This window comes from Staurois parvus, unplaced genomic scaffold (assembly GCF_062004578.1).
Source record: "Staurois parvus isolate SC_StPar_1 unplaced genomic scaffold, SC_StPar_1.0 ptg000374l, whole genome shotgun sequence".
Lineage (NCBI taxonomy): Eukaryota > Metazoa > Chordata > Amphibia > Anura > Ranidae > Staurois > Staurois parvus.
The window spans coordinates 1,441,968-1,464,827 of record NW_028318170.1 but is presented as its reverse complement, the minus strand read 5'-3'; the positions used below and the strand labels follow the sequence as shown (position 1 = coordinate 1,464,827).

General features: G+C 43.6%; 1 protein-coding gene across 1 annotated transcript in view; it reads left to right on the top strand.

Moving 5' to 3' along the window:
* LOC149456157 (NACHT, LRR and PYD domains-containing protein 12-like) overlaps positions 1-22,860 on the top strand; it is a 118,561-nt gene that overhangs the window by 74,376 nt on the left and 21,325 nt on the right. Inside the window, exon 7 of the mRNA XM_089685381.1 lies at positions 7,531-7,701. Within this exon, the coding sequence (XP_089541507.1) occupies positions 7,531-7,701 (171 nt within the window). The remainder of the gene's footprint in view (positions 1-7,530; positions 7,702-22,860) is intronic.

The following is a 22,860-nucleotide window of genomic DNA, read 5'->3' as shown; positions in this document are numbered from 1 at the left end:
ACGCCCACCCTCCAACCCTCGTGTCTCTCCCATTTGGCACACCCCATCTCCACGGAGCGATAGAAGAAGAGTCCGACAAGAACCGGGTTGACGTGACCTTGCTCACCTGTCTATTACCTATGATTTTGCCAACCCTCAATCCTGATCTACAGTTTATTGTGACTGAGACAAAAACCGGGTTATAGGGATTTTGCCCATTTGTACCTTTTATATTTTAAGGGCTTGCAAATTTGTGATGACTGTTGTGCTATTTCTGTCTTTCTGAGACCTATGTATGCTTTCTCCTTGATAACTGGATGTGTTGTAGTTTAACAAGGGTCTTCGGACCTTCTTAATATCGCCCATTAACTCATGGTTTCATAACCCTTGAACACGTTCCCCCACCCTGCCGCCTGACATGGCCGGAGGGGTCACCGCCCGATTGTGGGGTGGAAGGCTCCATTCTCCATGTTTTACGGAGGCAGGGTTTGGGCCCATTTGGCCCTTTGATGTTTGAACTCCTTGTTTTTTCATGTATGGCATACTGCCTGCCTGATCCATGTTTTTCAGTTACCTTTATAATTATAGGAGCTATTAAAGCTTCATTTCTATTCTTTAATTTTTCTCTTTTCAAAGCTTTCATATATGATGTTGGATTTATGCCGGCTTGTGGACGTCACGACCCCTGTCTTGGGATCAGGATGTCCCCTATGCTGCTACTACTGCCTGTTAATCTGTCTGATGTGGACTCGCGGGTCCTTGTGTCTAGCCAAACAATACTGGGAGATGTCTTTTCAATGTGTATTTTTATGTTGATAACTACAACTTTTGTATATTATGGCAATTCAATGCATTTCGCATAATGTCCAGGGTTTCAACTCACCAAATAAGCGCATAACAGCCTTTCTTCAATATAAGCAATTAGGGGCTAAAATTATTTTATTACAGGAAACACATTTTGCAGCCGCAAAACACCCAACATATTTTCATAAATCCTATAGGCAGGGGTATTATACTCTACATTCCTCCAAGAGCAGAGGAGTAGCTATCTTTCTACATAATACATTCCCCCTTGAGGTTCAGCACGTGTATCGTGACCCGGATAGTAGATTTATTATTCTTAAAGGCACCCTTTCAGGTCGAGAACTTACTATTGCAAATATCTTTGCACCAAATTCAGCACAAGCGTCTTTTTTTTTCTACATTTTTTGACGTTCTAGATAGGTTCTTGTCCCCCCATCTATTGGTGGGTGGGGATTTTAATCTGGTGGCGAACCCTCTTCTGGACCGGAGCTCCTCCTCGCAATCTTCCCAGGCTTTTCCAAAATCCCTTACTAAGAAATTAGATACCCTCCAGTTGGTGGACACCTGGAGGGCGCACAATGCAGGAGCCAGGGATTATTCATTTTATTCTCACTCACATGACTCTTATGCCAGATTAGACTATATCTATTGTACCCTATTTTACTAGCGAATTCTAGGTCAGCCTGCATACACCTGAGCCCCTGGTTGGATCACGATGTAATGGCTTTATCTATCACGTTTATAGGATTGGCACCTACCCCCTTCTCTTGGAGACTTAATGACTCTATGCTTACAGATATTGACTCTCGCCAAGAAGTGGCTACATCTAACCGGGAATACTTTCAGTCTAATTCTACACCTGATATATCTTCAGCCACACTATGGGTAGCCCATAAGGCGGTCCTACGTGGCCGCCTTATTTCCATGGCCTCATCCAGGAATAGAAAACGATGGCAACAAATACTACTTCTTACCCGAGAGTTAGAAGCACATTATCGTAGTCATGTTGCTAATCCATCTCTTCTTAATAAACAGTTGCTGTCCCAAAAGCGTTTAGAATTGAACACCCTACTATCTCAAAAGACTGAAAAAGCTCTCCGCTGGTCGAAGGCCTCGTACTTGTTACACAGCAACTCAGCATCCACTATGTTTGCAAGGAAATTGAATCACTCTTTGCGCCCTCCACATGTCTATAAGTTGCGCACTACCTCGGGCGCTATTTCATCTTTACCTCAGGAAGTTTTGGGTATTTTTGAAAACTTTTATTCAGGTCTACTAGCTCCTCCCCAGTCAGAGTCTGTTTCTTCATCGGACTCGTGGCTGGACTCTATACCCCTCCCTGCCCTTACACCTTCTCAGATTGCCTCTCTTAATGCCCCTTGTACTGTAGAGGAAATAACTTGTGCGATTAGCGTGCTAAAAAGATCCACTGCACCAGGCCCCGACGGATTCACCGCTAGCTATTATAAACATTTTGCCTCTACATTGGCTCCCTATTTAATAACATTATTTAATGACGTTTTTCATGGTAGTAAGTTCCCTGAGGAGATGCTGTTGGCCAATATGTCTCTAATACCCAAACCACAGAAAGATCACCATTTACCACAAAACTATAGACCAATCTCAGTAATGAATAATGATCTGAAAATATTTGGCCGCATATTGGCGGATAGGTTGGCCCCTATTATCTCCTCTTTGGTCTCTCCAGACCAATCTGGTTTCATTCCTGACAGATTCATTACTGATAATATTCGCCTCACTCTAAATGTTATTCAAGATGCCAATTTACATTCTAAAGAGGTTCTGTTGATGAGTCTAGACATAAACAAGGCCTTTGACAGTGTGCTTTGGCCTTATTTATTTTCTTTGTTACGGAAAATGGGCTTTAGTGATGGTTTCTTGGCCGGTGTGCACGCCCTATGCGATTCCCCTAAAACGAGGATAAGGCTTCCAGGCTGTAACTCTGACTTCTTTACATTGGGTAGAGGCACCCGTCAGGGTTGTCCTCTTTCACCCCTCTTATTTGCGCTGGTGTTGGAACCTTTGGCAGTGGTGATTAAATCACATCCGGATATTTCAGGCTATCCATTATTAATGTCACATTTCAAAATAAAATAGGGAGAACAACAGTGAGCGCTAGTCCTCAATTTTCACAGATTATCCAGTGAGGTCCCTCAGGTGGGGTCAGTAATTTCCTCCCCCCTCTCCTCTCACTTCTCTGAGTCAATCAGTTATAAGTGGAAATTACAGCTTCAGCTACAGAGCTCTGGAAATAACATGGTTTGTACAGTGATCCAGGAAGGACAGGCTGTAAACATGTGGAAATGTGATTTCAGCTCCACCTGCTGGCTTGAAATGTAAATACAAATTATTTATATACAATATTTCATATTTACAAATCTATGAATGTAATGTTTTGTCCTGACCATAATAAAGGCAGAAAACTCTATACATTCCTCTGAAGGCAAAGACATCAGACAGTTCTCACTTCTGTACAAAAGGCCGTCCCATCACCAATACAACTCATACTCCCGAAATATCATCTGTCATTGTCTCCCTTCTGCAGGATAGTAATTGTTCAATCCTGGAAAGTTACCATCCCCCATCACTACAAGAAATGATGAACATCCCTAACTCCCATCCCCTTTATGAGTCCTTGTCTGCCATACAAGGTCCTAGGCTTCCTCTGTCCTGGCTCTGGGCAGTGAGTGCCCATACCCCCGTCTGCTCCTGGTGGGCAGGGTTGGATCTAGCCTGTCTGATGTAGGGTGCAGTAAAAAATTTTAGGGGGCAGAGGATGTGAGGTCAGTAGGGTAGTATACAGGGGGTCTGCAGGGCAGAAGATAGGATATGAAGTTTATAGGGCAGTCTACAGAAGCCATTAGTTTGTAGGACAGTGTAAATTGGGTTATCAGAGCAAAGAACAATGTACAAAAATCAGTAGGGTAGTGTACAGGGGTCAGCAGTGTAGATGACCATGGACAGCAGAGCATATGACACGGATCAGCAGGGTGGAGAAAAGGGTTATCAGGTCACCAGGATGGAGGGCAGGGGTCAGCAGTGCAGAGGACAGGGGTCAGCAGTGCAGAGGACAAGGGTCAGCAGTGCAGAGGACAGGGGTCAGCAGTGCAGAGGACAAGGGTCAGCAGTGCAGAGGGCAGAGGACAACAGTGCAGAGGACAGGAGTCAGCAAGGCAGTGTGAAGGGGTTAGCAGGGCAGAAGACTATGGTCAGCAGAGAAGAGGACAGGGTCACTGCTGGCAGAGCACTAAGCAGATCTCCTCCTCCCTTCCCCACACTGAAAACAGCTTGAGTACTCAGAGCTCCTCCACACCACAGCACATAGCTGAGATTGGATTCCCTTACAGACACAGCATCCATCTGCACAGTATGTTGCTGGCTACAGATTGAGCCTGTGTCTGTAAGGGAATTCAAGAAAATCTCAGCAATGTGCTATGATGGGAGGAGAAGATCTGTTGAGTGCCCTCATTTCATGTCTCACCCCCCAAAAAAAATCAGGCCTCAAAATTTACACACGCCTGCTCGCATTGGTGAGTGGAAATTACGGTGGGGTCAAGTGTGTCCCCCAGGGCCGTCTTGCTAAGCAGGCTTGGAATTCAGGGCTGGCTCTTTCACTCCATCAGAGCCATCAGACTGCTCAACAGCTGAGCAAAGTAAAAGCAAAGGAAAGAGTGTGTACTGTGCTCTCTGCCTCCCCCTAGAGTGCAGTACCTGGCTCTGGGAGCGAAGGTAATGAAGTACTGCAACTTTTTATATGGTGTGTGTGTGTGCATGTGTGTGTGTATGTCTGTGTGTATGTACACGTGTGTGTTTATGTACATGTGTGTACATGTTTCTGTGTGTACATGTGTCTGTGTGTAAACATGCATGTATGGGTGGTTTGGTCGGGTTCAGGCTGATGTGGTGGAGTATGGGGGGGATTTGAGGTACTGCTGGGTTGGATAAAAGGTAGGATATGTTTGGTACAATTATGGTTTGGTGAGTGAAAGATTATGGGGGGTTATGGTTGTATGCAGTGCATGGTCTAAGTATGATGGAGTGTTTAAGGGAACATTGGAGGCCCTGATGTAATGTGTGGAGACTCTGGAGACCCTGATGCAATGTGGGGGGACTCTGGGGACCCAGATGTAATGGGGGTGACTCTGGGGACCCTGATGTAATGTGTGGGGACTCTGGGGACACTGATGTAATGTGGGGAGACTCTGGGGACCCTGATGTAATGTGGGGGGACTCTGAGGACCCTGATGTAATGTGGGGGGCTCTGGGGACCCTGATGTAATGTGGGGGGACTCTGAGGACCCTGATGTAATGTGGGGGGCTCTGGGGACCCTGATGTAATGTGGATAACATTTAACAGTATCATTTCATGAGATAATTGATGAGGGTGTGTTTAGGGGTGGAATTAGGGGCGGGGGAAGAGTAGGGGTTGGGTGGGGCAACTGGTGGCAAGTAACTCCTAAGGCTTGGCTGGTAGCTCAGGACTTAAAATGTTGAGCCTGCTCCTAGCACACGTCATACTATCCTCAAATTACCCATCTTAGTAGAAATCCTCCCTGCCAAATCCCCCTCCCAGAACAAATTGTATCTCCCAAACCCCCCCTCTCATCCCCCCTCCAGCACAACCCCCTCCAAATTACTTTTCTCCAAATTAAGAACCCCCAAAACGCCCCCTCCTAACACAAATCCTCCCCAGCCCTCTCCTCTTAACCCAAATTCCCCTACCCCCTCTTAGCACAAATCCCCCCCCCCCCAAAAAAAAAAAAAAAATACCCTCCTAGCCCAGATTCCTCCACCCCATTCCCCCCTCCTAACACATATCCAACCAAACTCCCTCCTTGCACATATTCCTTCCCAATCCCCCTCCTATCACATATCTCCCCAATCCCCCCTCCTAATTCATCCCCCCAACCCCCCTCCAAACACATATCTCCCCCAATCCTTCCTCCTAGTCCTAGCATATTCCTGATCCCCAATCCCCCCACTTAGCACATATTCCCCAATCCCCCCTTCTAATATGTTCCCCCCTCTTAGCACATATATCCCCCCAATCCCCCCTTCTAATACATTCCCCCCACTCCTGACATCTCCCCCAGTTTCCCCTCCTAGTCCTAGCATATTCCCCCTCCCCAACCCCCCCACTAAGCACATATCCCCCAATCCCACCTCCCCACCTCACAATATATTCCCACCCAATCCTAACATATATCTCCCCCAATCCCCCCTAGTCCTAGCATACTCCCCATCCCCAATTCCCCACCTAGCACATATCCCCCCTCCTGATATGCCCCCCCTCCTAACACATATCTCCTCCAATCCCCCTTCCAAACACATATTTCCCCCAATCCCAACTCCTAGTCCTAGCATACTCCCCCCCCCCCCGCACATATCCCCTTCATTCCACCTAATAGCACATATCCTTCCACCCCAACCCTCTCTTTTTAGCAAATATGCCTCCCCCCCCCACCCCCCCAGTTACCCTCCCCAGCACAAATAGTCACCAGTCCCTCTAGCTCTCATTCCAAGCACAAATTACAAGCACAAGTTACCCCCCCCCCCCCCACCCTCACATTATGTTCCCCTCTTGTAAGCCCTCCCCCCCACAGGAGAAAGGACAGAGGCTGTGCTGTGTCCTCCCCCTCCTGTCAGTGCTGTGCTCCTCCACACAGCGCATCACTCAGGATCGCTGGTTCAGGCTGCACAAAGTGTAACTACCAGCATTCTTCCTCCTCCAAGGACTGCTCATGTCCCAGCAGGAGGAAATGTGTATGAGGCGGGTAATTCCACTGTGTGCCGTCCGAACCAGCGATCCTGTGTGATGTGCTGTGTGGAGGAGCACGGCACTGACAGGAGGGGGAGGACACAGCACAGCCTCTCTTCTGTCTTCCGCTGTCTGAGCTTTACTCATCACACTTCACTGCTAGAGCCTGCACATTCCAGTGTTGGGATGGGAAAGACACTCTGCTGGCCAGGGGGGACACAACCGAAATCTGGGGGGCACAGCCCACCCCAGCACTCCCCTATATCCGGCCATGCTGGTGGGGGTTCTGTTCAGCTATGAAGGTGGTATCCTATGGACATAACCCCCCCGGAGTCCCTCCACAACCACATATTATACTATGTAGAGCTGGGCAGTCGGCTTCATCTTCTTGTATTTTGTTCCTTTCTGTTTGGTTTCCTCATTACAAATGATTTCTCCATAAAATGAGTAGAGCTCTCCTCTGGTGAGGATCGTCCTCCTTATATTCTCCATCTGGAGGGTTTGGACGATTTTTGAATTCCAGGTTTTCTGGGTGATATCAACAAGAAAGTGGACTTTGTGTGTCATGTCTGTCTGTGCTATGAATTCTATCTGCAGATGTGTGACTTCACCAAAGACTTCTGGATCATCTCCTGACCAAGTTCCCCCTGAGTCCCCCTATGTCAGGCCTTGTCTGCTCCTGTTCAGTATCTGCTCATCATTTCTCTGTGTGATCTCAGTAATGATATGGGAGACATTCTACTCCAGAGACAAGCTTCCTACAGAGTGAATGGACTGCTGGAGAGATTTACACCCCTCCCCCTTCCATGGGTCATCAGAAGGGGATTTACTGACTTTTCTCACCTTGATGATGGGACCCCATTATCTTCTTCCTTCTTTCTTTTCTATGAGTTTTATGATGACCATACCCTAAGAGTTGTTGGTTCTTTCCCTAATATACTCTCATGTGTCTGTATTTGTCTCTGCAGATTGTTTGAATGTTGTCTCACTTCCTCCTGCTGTGATGATCTCCGCTCCATTCTGATGACTAACCCATCCCTCACCAGCCTGGATTTATCAGATAATTATCTCGAAGACTCTGGAATGAGACTTCTGTGTGAGGGACTCCGACATCCTGGCTGTACTCTGCAGTACCTGAGGTGAGAATTCTATTATAAATGATCTCATATTCTGCAGGACTCTGATATAAATCTGCTATGTGAGGGACTCCGAGATCCAGGAGATGAGGGGAGAATTCTACTATAAATGATCTCATATTCTGCTGGATTTTGGGATAAATCCTTTGTGAGGGACCAGACACGTTCCCTAGATGACAGTTATACAAAGACAGACTTCTTTGCAGGTTACACTGGGAGACGCCATCATAGTCCTTCAGGTCACTGGCTGTTATTGGCTTTCCTCCATTCCACCCTCCACTGACTATCAGAGATCAGACTTTGTCTGTCGAGGTGGATTGTTGTTTGGATGATATAAAAACACAATGAAGTTTATTTGGTCCATAGAGACTGAGTGATGACATTTTTTTTTTTTTTTGTTTACTATTGAGAGGCAGACTACAAAAACCACACATCATTTGAGGTAGAATGTACAGTAAGAAAAAGTCACATAGGTTATTTACAGTAATATAAACACAATCATAAAAAACGAAAGATCAAGTACATGAGAGCTAGGCAGCAATATAGGCAGAACAACTGCATGGCTAACAAAGAATCAATACAAATCAAAGTACGATAGACATTCAATCTAACATTAAGTGTCGGTGTGTCTTCCAACCATCCATTCTCTATTGAATAATTGCATCTTATCCAATAATGTATACTGAATACATTTCATGAGCATAACCATATCGACTCTCCACAGAACAGAGGCCAACAGGAAGACTGGTGACTTCCAATGAAGCACAATGGCCCATAGAGTGGAAACGCAAATAGAGTGAATTAGCCTCATTAGGTTGGCTGGAATCCCCAAAAAGGATGCACCCAGTAAGCAAATTTGCAGTGACAAGTCTACTGGAGAACCCGCCAAGGCAGAGGCCATCTCCGATATCCTACACGAGATCAAGGAAAGACCAGGGCAAGCCCAAAACATATGCCCAAGGGTTCCAGCAAGGCCACAACCCCTGAAACAGAGGTGCGACGTTCCCGGAAACATGACGTAGTCTAGAGGGGGTATAATACCAACAGGTTAAAACCTAAGGACCAAAAGCAATCTAGAGCTCCTACATATCTTATCCACCATGGAGTCCCAGTCCTCATCTGAGAATGTAATATTACAATCAACCTCCCATTTCAGTCTATATGAGGGAGGTGAGGGACAAATGGCAGCTGAAAAAGAGCAATATAAATCTGAGATAAGACCCTTACCCCTAGGCAAGTCACAGTAGATACATTCAAAATAGGTAATTGGGGAAGAGGGCATCAATCCAAAATGAGAGCTAACAATATGTCGTATTTGCAGAAAAATGTTAATGTTCAGGAAGCAGGATATCAAAAAGCGTACGTAACATATCAAAGGATATAAAAGTCCCACCTCTCTGAAAATCCATTAGTCTGATAAGGTCTCGGTCATACCACCAGCAAAATGCCTGTGGACATGAAAACACTGTGGCAAAATTCTGGTCTCCAAAAAATGTCGAACCCAGCAGCACTGAGGAAATAAGACCCAATTTAGATTTGTAAAGGGACCAAAGTGCCAAAGAGTGAAACACAATCGAATTGTAACTCGACAACGAGCGAGGGGGAATATTTATCCATAATAAACCCGGTAAATAAAAAGGGCGTATGGATTGGGATTCAAATCTGACCCAGGTAGTCAGGGAATTAATAGTTGCCCATTGTGCAAGTTGAGAAAAATGGGCGGATATGTAGTAAAGCCAAAAATTAGGAAGTGAATCAAAAATAATTATACACAAATCATAATAAATTCTGTGGTTATAAAATAAATGTCCAATACCACCAAAATGAATAAAATATAAAATTTGTGTCCAAATACAAAAAGTGATGAAACCAAAAACAAAGAAAGTCACCTTTAACCCCTTCACGCCTAAGGGTAAAGCAAAAATTAAATGCCTAAGCACAATTCTGCAACGTTGACATGTGTTAGTGAAACCGTACATATCACAACTACTTTGTACATCCAGGTGAATTATACCTTGATTTTTTTCAGGACAAATTGGGCTTTCATTTGGTGGTAAATGGTAATGGATCTCTCCTGATTTTTTTTTTATTATCAAAGGAAAACTGGCCCGAAATAGTAAAAAAAATCCTTTTTTTTTTATTTAGCTATGTGTTTCTTGTTACGACCATAACCTACCACCAAAGAACCCAAAATAAATTCTCCAGCTCTTGACGATTGCAGCGATACCATATATGTGGATGTTATTTGTTGTTTGTACCCATAGTACAGCCCAGAAACCATAGTGCGCATTTTGTTTTTGTCTTTTTTTTTTTTTTTTTTTTTTTTTACCTAAAACACACTAACACTGACATTAACACTAACTGACACCATTTTTTTTTTTAATCCTGACCTTTGACCCTGACCTTTGACCTTGACCCTGACCTAAACACTAACCCTGGCACTGAACTAGATCAAACCTTGATTTAGGTATTTTTCTTTATTTTTTCTTTTATTTTTTAATATTTATCTTTTTTTTTTTTTACAAACTTTTTTTTTCCTCTCTCTGACAGGAGTTCGATAGATACAATGTATCTCTCTTCTCCATTCATAGAGAGAGAGAGAAAAAAAACAAGGGGACTGATCACTGTGATAGCCAATCAGAGGCGATCATGAGACCTGGGACCGGGAGTCCCGGGTCCCGATCGTTAGAACGGGACCCAGTGCTCTCAGTGACACCGCGGTCTCGGTGCTGGGAGCACGCTGCGCTCCCAGCACAAAGACAGGTACGCAAATATGACGGAAAAAAGCCCAGGTCCGTGAGGCCGCATATTTGTATTACGTCGGCGGGAAGGGGTTACACATGAAAATAGTGCTCCAAAGAAATTTAGGATAAGTGTAATACAGAGAGAAGACTCGGGACAACAAGTATTTTTGTATTTGGACACAAATTATATTTTTTTTTTCATTTTGGTGGTTTTGGACATTTATTTTATAACCAAGGAATTTATTACGATTTGTGTATATTTATTTTTGATTCATTTCATGTTTTGCGCTGCTTTATTGTTTCACTGATTTTTTTATTTTTATCAATCTTTTTGATTCTTATTAAGGCACAGCAGCATTCACTTTCAAATGTTTCACATAGTTCTTGTTGCGCAGGTTGTTTTTGTTTTAGTTTATTAAAAAATTAGGAAGGCCTAAGCCTCCTATTCATTGCAATTTATACAGGACAAGAGAGGTAAAGCGAGGACGTCTATTTCGCCAGTTGAAGTTGTTAATCACTTGTTGAAAATGATTGAGGAACATTTTAGAGACCAATATTGGAAGCGTTCTAAATAAATAGAGGAGTTTAGGTAAAATGTTAATTTTTACCGCCATGACTCTACCCAGAAAAAAAATAGGGTACTCATGCCAAATCTTAAGCAAAGTATAAAGATGGGACACACATGGTGGGTAATTTGCTGCAAATAGCCCAGAGGCCTTGGGCGTAAGATAAACACCCAAGTATAGAATCCAGTCCACGGCCCAACGAAATGGGAAAGAACCGTGGAGGGATTCCCCTAGAGGCTCAGTAACATTGATAGGCATAACTACAGATTTATAAAAATTTATGGAGAGACCTGATATGGATGCAAAATCATTCAACACCGAACATAACTTAGACAAGGATACTAATGGGTTAGTAAGAAAGAGCATGACATCATCAGCATACATACATAACTTAAATTGAGAGACCAAGAGCGGGTACCAGAGGCATCCCTAGGGTTGGTGTCACCCGGGGCGGTAACATGTGGTGTCACCCCTCCAGAGAGGAAGGAGCGGTGCCGCTGTAGCGATAAAATGAGTATCCCGACACGTGCAGATATGCATCCCCTGAAGCAACGTATGTGCTGGTTTCAGACCAAAGAAGTCGATCTCCAACTTCCTTGAACCTATACAGGGTTAACTGATCTTACAACCCATAGTGATCCACGGGATCAACATCAGTAGTTTGCAGCCTGTAAGGGGTTAATTGTGGCAGCTCTGTGCTAAAGTCAGAGATCAGAGATCGGCTTCTTCAGGCTGAAACCAGCACATATGTTGCTTCAGGGGATACATATCTGCACGGGTCGGGATATCCATTTTACCGCTATACCGGGGACAGCTGTCAGTGTTCTGGGAATCCGGGATCACCCCAATAACTGGCCAGGACCTTCACAGAGCCCAGAAGCTCTGCTGGCATCCTGCTCCTGCACCCTCTGTGATGGTGTCACCTGGTGTGGCCTGCACCCCCCTAGGGATGCCACTGGCAGGTACCCCGAGATATCAGGGTGTGACCTTATTGCAATGGCCAAGGGTCCCAAAACAGTAGGGGCGAGAGCGGGAAACCCTGTCGGGTGCCTCTACCCAGGGTAAAAGTCAGAATTGCAGCCAGGAAGTCTAATCCTTGTTTGGGGGGGAATTGTATAAGGCCCGTACGCCAGAGAGAAATTCATCACTAAATCCCAAATGCTGTAATAGCGAAAACAAACAAGGCCCGAGGACACTATCAAAGGCCTTATTAATGTCTAGACTCAACAACAACAACACTTCCTTTGAGTGCAAATTAGCATCTTGGATAACATTCAAAGTGAGACATATATTATCTGTGACAAGCCTGTCAGGAATAAATCCTGATTGGTCAGGAGAAACTAAGGAAGAGATAATGGAGGCCAATCTATCTACTAAGATACGGCTAAAGATCTTTAAATCATTATTCATGACAGAAATGGGCCTGTAGTTTTGTGGTAAAAGGTGATCTTTTAAAAGTTTGGGCAACAATGACATGTTGGCCAAAAGCATCTCGTCAGTAAACCTGCCCCCCTGCAACATCTCATTAAACATAGATAACAAAGATGGGGCTAGAAGAGGGGCAAAATGTTTGTAATATCTGTCCGAGAACCCATCAGTGCCCGGGGTCATGGAACTTTTCAGTGTGCTAATTACTCGTGTAATTTCCTCCAGACTACAAGGGACATTAAGAGATGAAATCTGAGAGGGCGTAAGAGTAGGTAGAGGTATGGAATCAAGCCAAGAGACAGCAGGGGGAGAGGCTAACAGGGAGGAGTAAAACTCTTAAAAAATTTCAAAAACTTTGTAGAACAGACAGGAGATACTACCGTGCTTATTATGTAATTTATATATATGTGGGGGATGAATTGAATGGTTACATTTATGAGCGAACATGGTAGATGTTGAATTGTGTAATAACAAGCATGCCTTAGACCAGCGTAAAGCTTTTCCAGTTTTTTGAGATAGCAAGGTATTCAGTTCCAAGCGCTTTTGTGATATCATGCCCCTATTCCATAAGGATGGGTTACCTACATGAGCTCTATAATGCGTTTCCAGTTCCCTGGTGAGTGTCTGAATTTGTTTCCAACAATCCCTCTTCCTGGCTGCTGCCATAGAAATAAGGCGCACACGGAGAACCGCCTTGTGAGCCACACACAGCATAGCCAGGAAGGTGTCAGGGGTATTGTTCAGCTGAAAATACTCTTGGATAGAAGTAGCTACTTCTTGACGGAAGGTGGTATCAGTAAGCATAGAGTCATTCAGCCTCTAGGAGTAAGGAGTATACACTAGGCCTATAAAAGTGATAGACAATGCCATAATATTAGGATCCGACCAAGAACACAAGTGTATCCCAGCATTCGTGGAGTTGGCCAGAAGGATCGGAGAGCAATATATGTAATCCAACCTAGCATAGGAGTCATGCGGATGGGAATAAAACGTATAACCCCTAGCTCCCACATCATGAGCCCTCCAAGAGTCAATCAGCTGGAACGAATCTGAATGTTTCATAAGAGATTTTGGGAAGGCTGGGGAAGAGGAACTTCTATCCAGTAAAGGGTTGGCCACCAAATTAAAATCACCTCCTACCAATAAATGGGAGGACAGGAACTTATCAAGAACTTCAAACAAATTAGAAAAAAAGGTTGCCTGAGCTGAGTTTGGTGCATAAACATTAGCTATTGTAAGTTCACGACCTGAAACGGTGCCCTTGATAATAATAAACCTGCTCTCTGGGTCATTTTGCACTTCTAAGGGGAACTTTTGGTGAAATGTAAAGTATAAAATGCTTGCTTATATGATTTGTGGAAAAAGGTAGGATGTTTATCCGCTGCAAAATGGGTCTCTTGTAATTTTATTTATTTATTTCAGGTACTTATATAGCGCCATCCATTTACTCAGCTCTTTACATATACAGTATATATCGTACATTCACATCAGTCCCTAACCCTCAAGGGGAGTACAATCTAAAGTCCCTAACTCACATTCATACATACACATACTAGGGCCAATTTAGACAGGAGCCAATTAACCTACCAGCATGTCTTTGGAATGTGGGAGGAAGCTGGAGTACCCGGAGGAAACCCACGCAAGCACAGGGAGAACATGCAAACTCCAGGCAGGAGGCGCCATGGTCAGAAATCAAACCCATGACCCATTTACTGCAAGGCAGACGTGCTAACCACTAAGCCACTGTGCCGCCGCACAGTAATAAAAGGATCTTCTCCCCTAGCCACCTATACTGGAGGAAAGCTGTTTTGCACTTATGTGGAGAATTAAATCCCTGGACATTATGTGAAAGGCGATGAATCACCATTTTTAAACACGTAGCAAAGAGCACTCAACAACATTATCGTACCAAAAAGTTCTGTATCAGGAGAGGTCAGTCTAAAAGGGGGATTACCCGGCTCTACAACCAGAGGGGTGAAGTCTGACCTTATCATTTTATGCAATATCCAAGCCGCATATACGTAGCAAGGAGACCCATAAAATTGTGTATGACAACAATCATGTACCAAGAGAAAAAAAACAAGAACATAAAACGATAGAAGCAGGGCCAGAGCAGCCCCTATGACTATAGAGATTAAAACAAACCATGGATCAGGTAGTCGAACTGCCTCACCTAAAAAGACAGAAAACCATAATTTCCAAGGGCCAACAGGGCCCAAATCCTGCCGCCAAAAAACACGGAGAGAAGAGCAGCCCTTCCACAACAGGGCAGCGGCATCTCTGACCATGCTTGGCAACAGGGTGGGGTAGCACATCGACAGTTCCCGCAGACCCAGCCTGCAAGCAAAACATAAGGACCTAAGAGCTCATATAAAACATGTAACACGTCAAGGTGTATAGGGAGCTAACCCAAAAATAACGAACACAACTAATGATAAAGTGTCAGAGACATATCCCAATAAGTGATCAGGTGGGGGAGATCAGCCAAAAGCGAGGATCGCTATCATCCCACCTCTTGTCTGACTCTCCTCCTATCACGCCATGGAGATGGAGTGTTCCAAATGGGAGATATCCGGAGGGTTGAGGGTAGGCTTTGAGGCATAGGAGCATCTGCTAGACCCAACTTCACCAGGATTTCTTGACCTTCAAGAGGAGTAGTAGCTGTATACGTGCTTCCATTGTGTGCAATGATCAACTTAAAGGGAAAGCCCCATTTCTAATGAATTTGAGCCGAGGATAAGACAGACATGAACTCCCTCATTTTGCGCCGCTTCTCCAGTGTGGCCTGAGAGACATCTGGAAAAATTGGCAGGGTAAAACCCACCAAGGATGTCAGAGGGGTGTTTCCTCTTTAATCAGGAAATCTTTCATGCACAGAATAATGTCCCGAGGAGGTTTATCAATAGGAGGCTTTGGACCGCCCTACCCAGGCCACCAATCGCGGCCCCAGGTGTCAATCAAGGAGTCCCGGCCGGTGATTACCCGCCGGAGCCCGGTGATTGCGGCAAACACTGACAGGGAGGAGGGCTACATTGTTTACAATGCAGCTCTCCTCCCTGTCGGTTTGGGCACAGCAATCCCAGCCATCCCAATCACAGTACTTACAGTGAAGCACACACCCCCGCCTCCTAGTAAAACACTCCCATTACACAGTTAACCCTTTTATTGCCTCCAAATGTTAACCCCTTCCCCCCCCCCCCACTCCCATTAGAACAGTGTCAGTGCCTTTTTTTTGCACTGATCACTCTATTGGTGTCACTGGGAGTGGTGTATTTTGGTTTTGTTCTGCCCTAGGCAAGACTAAAATTGCCCCCCCACATCTAACTTTGTCCCACCCTTTCCTCTTTAAGATCCACCCCTTCACCTGTAAATGTCACCAATTACTCTTTAGGCTCCACCTCTTCCTATTAGAGCTCCGTCTCTTCTTCTCTGTACATTAAAAGTGTATAATGAATGCATATATTTTGTTGTTTTATGTATCACTACAAATGTTGTATATATGATTATATACTATTCCATCATTGTTGTCAGTGGGAGGAATAGTGCCCCATCATTGGTGTCAGTGGGAGGAATAGTGCCCCATCATTGGTGTCAGTGGGAGGAATAGCGCCCCATCATTGGTATCAGTGGGAAGAATAGTGCCCCATCATTGATGTCAGTGGGAGGAATAGTGCCCCATCAATGGTGTAAGTGGGAGGAATAGTGCCCCATCATTGGTGTCAGTGGGAGGAATAGTTCCCCATCATTGGTGTCAGAGGGAGGAATAGTGCCCCATTATTGTTGTCAGTGGGAGGAATAGTGCCCCGTTATTGGTGTCATTGGGAGGAATAGTGCCCCGTTATTGGTGTCATTGGGAGGAATAGAGCCCCGTCATTGGTGTCATTGAAAGGAATAGTTCCCCATCATTGGTGTCAGTGGGAGGAATAGTGCCCCATCATTAGTATCAGTCGTAGAAATAGTGCCCCATCATTGGTGTCAGTGGAAGGAATAGTGCCCCGTCATTGGTGTCAGTGGGAGGAATAGTGCTCCATCATTGTTGTCAGTGGGAGGAATAGTGCCCCATCATTGGTGTCAGTGGAAGGAATAGTGCCCCGTTATTGGTGTCATTGGGAGGAATAGAGCCTTGTCATTGGTGTCATTGGAAGGACTAGTGACCCATCATTGGTATCAGTGGGAGGAATAGTGCCCCATCATTGATGTCAGTGGGAGGAATAGTGCCCCATCATTGGTGTAAGTGGGAGGAATATTGGCCCCGTCATTGGTGTCAGTGGGAGGAGTGGTGGAGAAGGATCTGGGGGTTCTGGTAGATCACAAGATTAATAATGGCATGCAATGCCAAGTTGTGGGTTCTAAAGCGAGAAAAATCCTATCTTGTATTAGGAGAGGTATAGACTCCAGAGAGAGAGCTATCACCCCCCCCCCCCAATTGATCCTTGATATGCCGGCATATTATCATTGCTTGTCAGTGCATCTAGCAATCCTCATGGATTTTGCTGCATGGAGACGCAGGTCAAATAGAGGTCCCATTATTTTCTATGTGGCCGGTTCCAATCTACAGTGAAGGAAATGCATATTTGCTCCCCTGCTGATGGTGAATGTTCGCTCCTCACAAAGAAATGATCGGTCTAACAATGGAATGTTCGGTGTAACACTGAGAGACAGAATACAACAACAAATTCAGCAGAAATGCGTCTAACAAATGATGACGGATCTGCATGTTCATGAGGGAAAGAAGGATTTGATCCCCTTCACAAAACATGACTTAGTAATTGGTGGCAAATCCCTTGTTAGCAATCACAGAGGTCAGACGTTTCCTGAAGTTGGCCCCCAGGTTTACACACATCTCAGGGGGGATTTTGGCCCACTCCTCTTGGCAGATCCTCTCCAAGTCATTAAGGTTGGGTGGCTGACGTTTGGCAACTCGAACTTTCAGCTCCCTCCACAGATTTTCAGTCAGATTAAGGTCTGGAGACTGGCTAGACCACTCCAGGACCTTAATGTGCTTCTTCTTGAGCCACTCCTTGGTTGCCTTGGCCGTGTGTTTTGGGTCATTTTCATGCTGGAACACCCAACCACGACCCATTTTCAATGCCCTGGCTGAGGGAAGAAGGTTCTCACCCAAGATTTGATGGTACATTGCCCCGTCCATCATCCCTTTGATGCGGTGCAGTTGTTCTGTCCCCTTAGCAGAAAAACACCCCCAAAGCAGAATGTTTCCACCACCATGTTTGACAGTTGGGATGGTGTTCTTGTGGTCATAGGCAGCATTCCTCCTCCTCCAAACACGGTGAATTGAGTTGATGCCAAAGAGCTCGATTTTGGTCCCATCTGACCACAACACTTCCAACCAGTCCTCCTCTGCATCATTCAGATGTTCAGTGGCAGACTTCAGACAGGCCTGGATATGTGCTTTCTTGAGCAGAGGGACCTTGCAGGCACTGCAGGATTTCAGTCCTTATCGGCGTAGTGAGTTGCCAATTGTTTTCTTGGTGACTGTGGTCCCAGCTGCCTGGAAATCATTGAAAAGATCCTCACATGTAGTTCTGGGATGATTCCTCACTGTTCTCATGATCATTGACACTCCACGAGGTGAGATCTTGCATGGTGCACCAGACCTAGGGAGACTGACACTTGTTTTGTGTTTCTTCCATTTGTGAATGATTGCACCAACTGTTGTCACCTTCTCACCAAGCTGCTTGGCGATTATTTGGTAGCCCAGCCCAGCCTTGTGTAGGTCTACAATCTTGTCCCTGACATCCTTGGACAGCTCTTTGGTCTTTGCCATGGTGGAGAGTTTGGAATCTGATGGTTTGATAGCTCCTGTGGACAGGTGTCTTTTATACAGGTAACAAAATGAGATTAGCAGCACTCCCTTTAAGAGACTGATTATTTTTTTATTTAAATATTTTATTATAAATTTTTAAATTACCATTTTACATATACAAAAGCTAATAAAATAGACAGAATAGGATACTCATATTTGTCTGATATTATATCATAATGTTAACATTGCTCTTGGTATCTTTTCTCCCTTTCCCCTCCCTCCCCACCTACCCCATACTCCATGCCTTCCCTCCTCCCCAACCCTTCCTACACAGCCTTGATGATGCTCTTTCCTCTCATTCTATTGATCTTGTTCAAAGAATAATACTTTTTTAGATTAATATTACAATTATCCTCCATGACTTATTTTCTCTATTACATATGTTCTAGTTATGAGTTTGACTTTTTTTAATTTATCCCACTTTTTCCATCTTATTCAGAAAATCTCCATTCTATCTTCATCCATATGGTAAAGTTCCTCCAATCTATAAATCCTCTCCACCCTATCTATCCAATCCTTTACTCTCTGTGCCTGTTGTTCCCTCCAAAATTTGGGTATCAGGCCCTTCACTGCATTCAAGTAGTACACTAGCCCGTTTTTTTTGTATAATATTTTACTGAGAGCTCAGAGCCATAGAAAAGACAAAACTCTGGATCCTTTGGGATATTGACCTCCGTTATTTCCTGTATTTTTAGGTGTACTATACCTCCCGGATACTCTTGTATTTTATGACACTCTCACCACAGGTGAAACATTTTGCCTCTTTCTCCACATCCACGCCAACATAAAGGTGAATTATCCCCACTTATCCTATGTGCAACACTCGGTGTAATATACCATCTTGCCAAACATTTATAATTAATTTCTACCTCCTTCATATTTACATTCCCGTGAATTAAATTTTACATTTTCTTTTGTGTTTTCTCATCAATTATTACTCCTAAATCCCTTTCCCATTTCTCTGTAAATGATGGCCTTATAACCGTAATTAAACCTGTGAGAGTCTTATATATTTTAGAAGTCCCGTGCTTCCCATCTCCTCGTGTTTCTAATAACTGCTCAAAGGGGTTCCAATCCTCTTTTTTTTTTTTTCTTAGTAGTTTTGGGAGATTCCCTATAAAGTGTTTCAACTGAAAATAACGCCATTCATCCATTCTCGTGAATATTTCCCTCTTACCTTCCAGTTCACTAAGTGAGCATATTTCTCCTCCCTTCATTATATCTCTTAATTGTACATCTTTCTTCTTTATCCACTTCCCTGTAATTTCTTTACCCGTAGGGAAAAACTCACCCCGTTTGCTTGTGTAAGGCACCCCAAACTCTTAAAACATTACATGTAAACAAACTTGTGTTATCTGCTAATCCTCGGTATTGAGGAGCTAACCAAATATTTCTGCTTAAATTCATATGACTTGGTGTATTTTCTATTTTTACCCAACTTTTCCCCTGTGCATTATATGTTCAGTTGAAAATTCTCACCAATATTACTGAGTTATAGTATCTTTGTATGTCTGTTGCTCCCAAACCGCCTTTCTTTTTGTCTCTACTTAGGATATCATAACTAATTCTAGGCTTCTTATTCCTTCAGATAAATCTTGTCAGGATTTTTTTAATTATTCTAAAGTATGCCTCAGATAGTTTAATTGGCATCATTTGGAAGTTATATAAGATTTTTGGAACAATCACCATTTTTATCAAGTTTATCCATCCAATCCATGACTGAGATCCCCATCCTAGTTTCTTTATTTCATCTTTAATCTCATTTAATAGTGGAATATAATTTAATCTGTATACATTTTTTATAGATATAGTCAATTTTATACCAAGATATTTTAATTCTCTTTCTCTCCAGATGAAGGGAAATTCCTCCTGTAACATTTTTTCTCTCTATTTAGAAGGTTTATATTTAAGATCTCTGTTTTAGTTGGATTCATTTTTAAATTTGACATCTCACCATATTCTTTTAAAGATTTCATTAAATTTGATAATGTTATCCTTGGATTTCCTACATAGAACAGCATGTTATCTGTATAAGCTGCCAACCTTATGCTCTATCTCTCCTACCCAATTCCTTTTATATCTATGTTATTCCTGATGGTAGTCAAGAGAGATTCCAGAGATAAAACATATAACAATGAAGACAGAGGACATCCTGTCTTGGTCCATTCTGCATCTCAATATATTCTGACCTTTCCCCATTAACCATGATTGCAGCCGAGGGTTGACTATATAATTTCCTTATCCATTCTCTCATTCTAGGTCCAATTCCCAAAACTTCCAAAGTGTCTAACATATATCCCCAATTTACTCTGTCGAATGCCTTCTCAGCATCTATCGAGAGTACCAACGCAGGAGTTTTCTCTTTTCTACTTTTTTTTTGTGAGAAACTGGGATCTTAATCCATTGTCTCTACCCTCTTTCCCTGGGATGAACCCTACTTTGTCTATATGTATCCATTTCGGCATTAAATCTTTCAGCTTGTTTGCTAGTACTTTTGCATATAATTTAGTATCTGTATTTAATAGGGAAATTGGTTTTTAACTTGAACAGTGGGTTCTTTACCTTTCTTACATATGAGGATGACATGAGCTTGCAGGGATTCCTTCCACATTTCCATCTCTCCTCCTAAAGCGTTCATATATATCCTCAGTTTTGGTAGTAATATTTCTTCATATTTTTTATAGTATCTCACTGTATACCCATCGGGTCCTGGACTTTTCCCAGCTACAGTGCTTTTTAATGCTATATGTATTTCTTCCTATGTAATTGCTGTTTCCAAGGATTTTAGTTGTTTGCTTAATTTTGGTAATCCTGCCTTTTTTTTATATATGCCTGTCTTTTTTCTATCTTTCTTACTTCATCTTCTTCTATGGTACCATGGGGCTTAATATTGTATAACTTATTATAATATTCTTTAAACACTTTTGCTATTTCTTTCGTTGAGTACACTAATTCTCCTTTATCATCTCTTATTTTTTCCATTCCTTGATTTTTTTTTTTCCTCTGGGCCCTCATTAAATATTTTCCTGGTCTATCTCCCCATCTATATCTTTCACTTACCATTTTGTTAAAAACTCTCCTCTTACCCTCTTCCAGGAAATTATTTAAATCTTCTCTTTTATTATCTTCCGCACCCCTCTTTTGTTATTTTATTTTATGTATCTGCTCTAAAACTAAAAAGTGTATTTATTTTTTCCCTTCTTTCCCTCTTCTTCTTTGCTCCTATCCCTTTTAGAATTCCTCTAATATAGGCCTTATGAGCTTCCCACACCGTAGCTACAGACACTTCCTCAGAATCATTTTCCTTGAAAAATTGCTCTATTTCCTTCTTAAATTCCTGATTCAACTCTTGATCCTGAAGAAGTGTCTCATTTAACCTCCATGATTTTCCTCCACTCTGCTCATTTCCCCATAGTAATTGCATTGTGACAGGAGCATGGTCAGAAATCAACATAGTTTCTATGTTTACTTTAACCAAAGACTTGATAAGTCGATGGTCCAACAGTATGTAATCCAGTCTTGAGTAAATCTCGTGTGCATGAGAGTAAAATGTATAATCTCTATCCTTCACATGCTTGATTCTTCGTATATCTGCCAGTTGACATTGATATAACATTTTTTTCAGATTTTTCAAAAACCTACTACCTTCTCTATGCACCTGAGAGGTCACATCCATCTGTGGATCCAGACTAGTGTACCTCCCACTATCCCGCATAATCTAAGGCTGTCAACTACCCAGGGGTGGACTGACAACTCATGGGGCCCCTGGGAAATAGGGGATGTGTCCTTGCCCAAACTCAAAAAAGCCTATGAAAAAGGTACCAGGGGCATCTTATGGGGCCCCCTACTGACCCCGGGCCCTCGGGCGGTGCCCAAGTTTCCAAATGGTCAGTCCGCCCCTGCAACTACCCCTCCCCATATCCTTCTCCCTCCCCACCCACCCTTCCATCCCCACTTACCATCCTCCCCTCCCATCACCTCCCTTTTTAGGCCAATAATTTGCCTATGAATCATATGTGGTCCTAATCTGACGCTCGATTCCACTTTAGGCTGTAGCTCTGAACATGAACACCTCATCCCATTTACCCTCCCCCAACGTCCTGCCAAGACCAGAAGAGAAAGAAGAAAAAAAAGGAAGGAAAAGGGGGGCGGGGAGGAGGAGAGGGAAGGGGCAGGGGGAAAAAGAGGGGAGAAAGGGAAAAAACAAAACAAAACCCCACTACCACTTCCCCCTCTCCTCCTCCACACACCCCCTCCCCACCTCACTCCCCCTCACCCTCCACCTCCCTCCTATGCTACCTGCCACCTCTCATTCTCACCAATCCATATCTCCTCCTCCCCCACTCCCCACCCAGGAATATCTATATTTTGCAACTCAAGTCTCTCACAGAAGTCTCTCAGTTCTTCAGGAAACTTTAATCTTGCAGATCCTCCATTCTTTCTCCTGATTAAACATTCTGGGAACCCCCAGCTATATCAAACGCTCTGCTTCTTCATTTGTTCTACCAATGGTTTCAAAATGTTCTTTCTTGAGAGTGTCTCTGCAGCAAGATCAGCAAAGATCTGTACATTTGTTTCTCTCTACTTTATAACAGCTCTT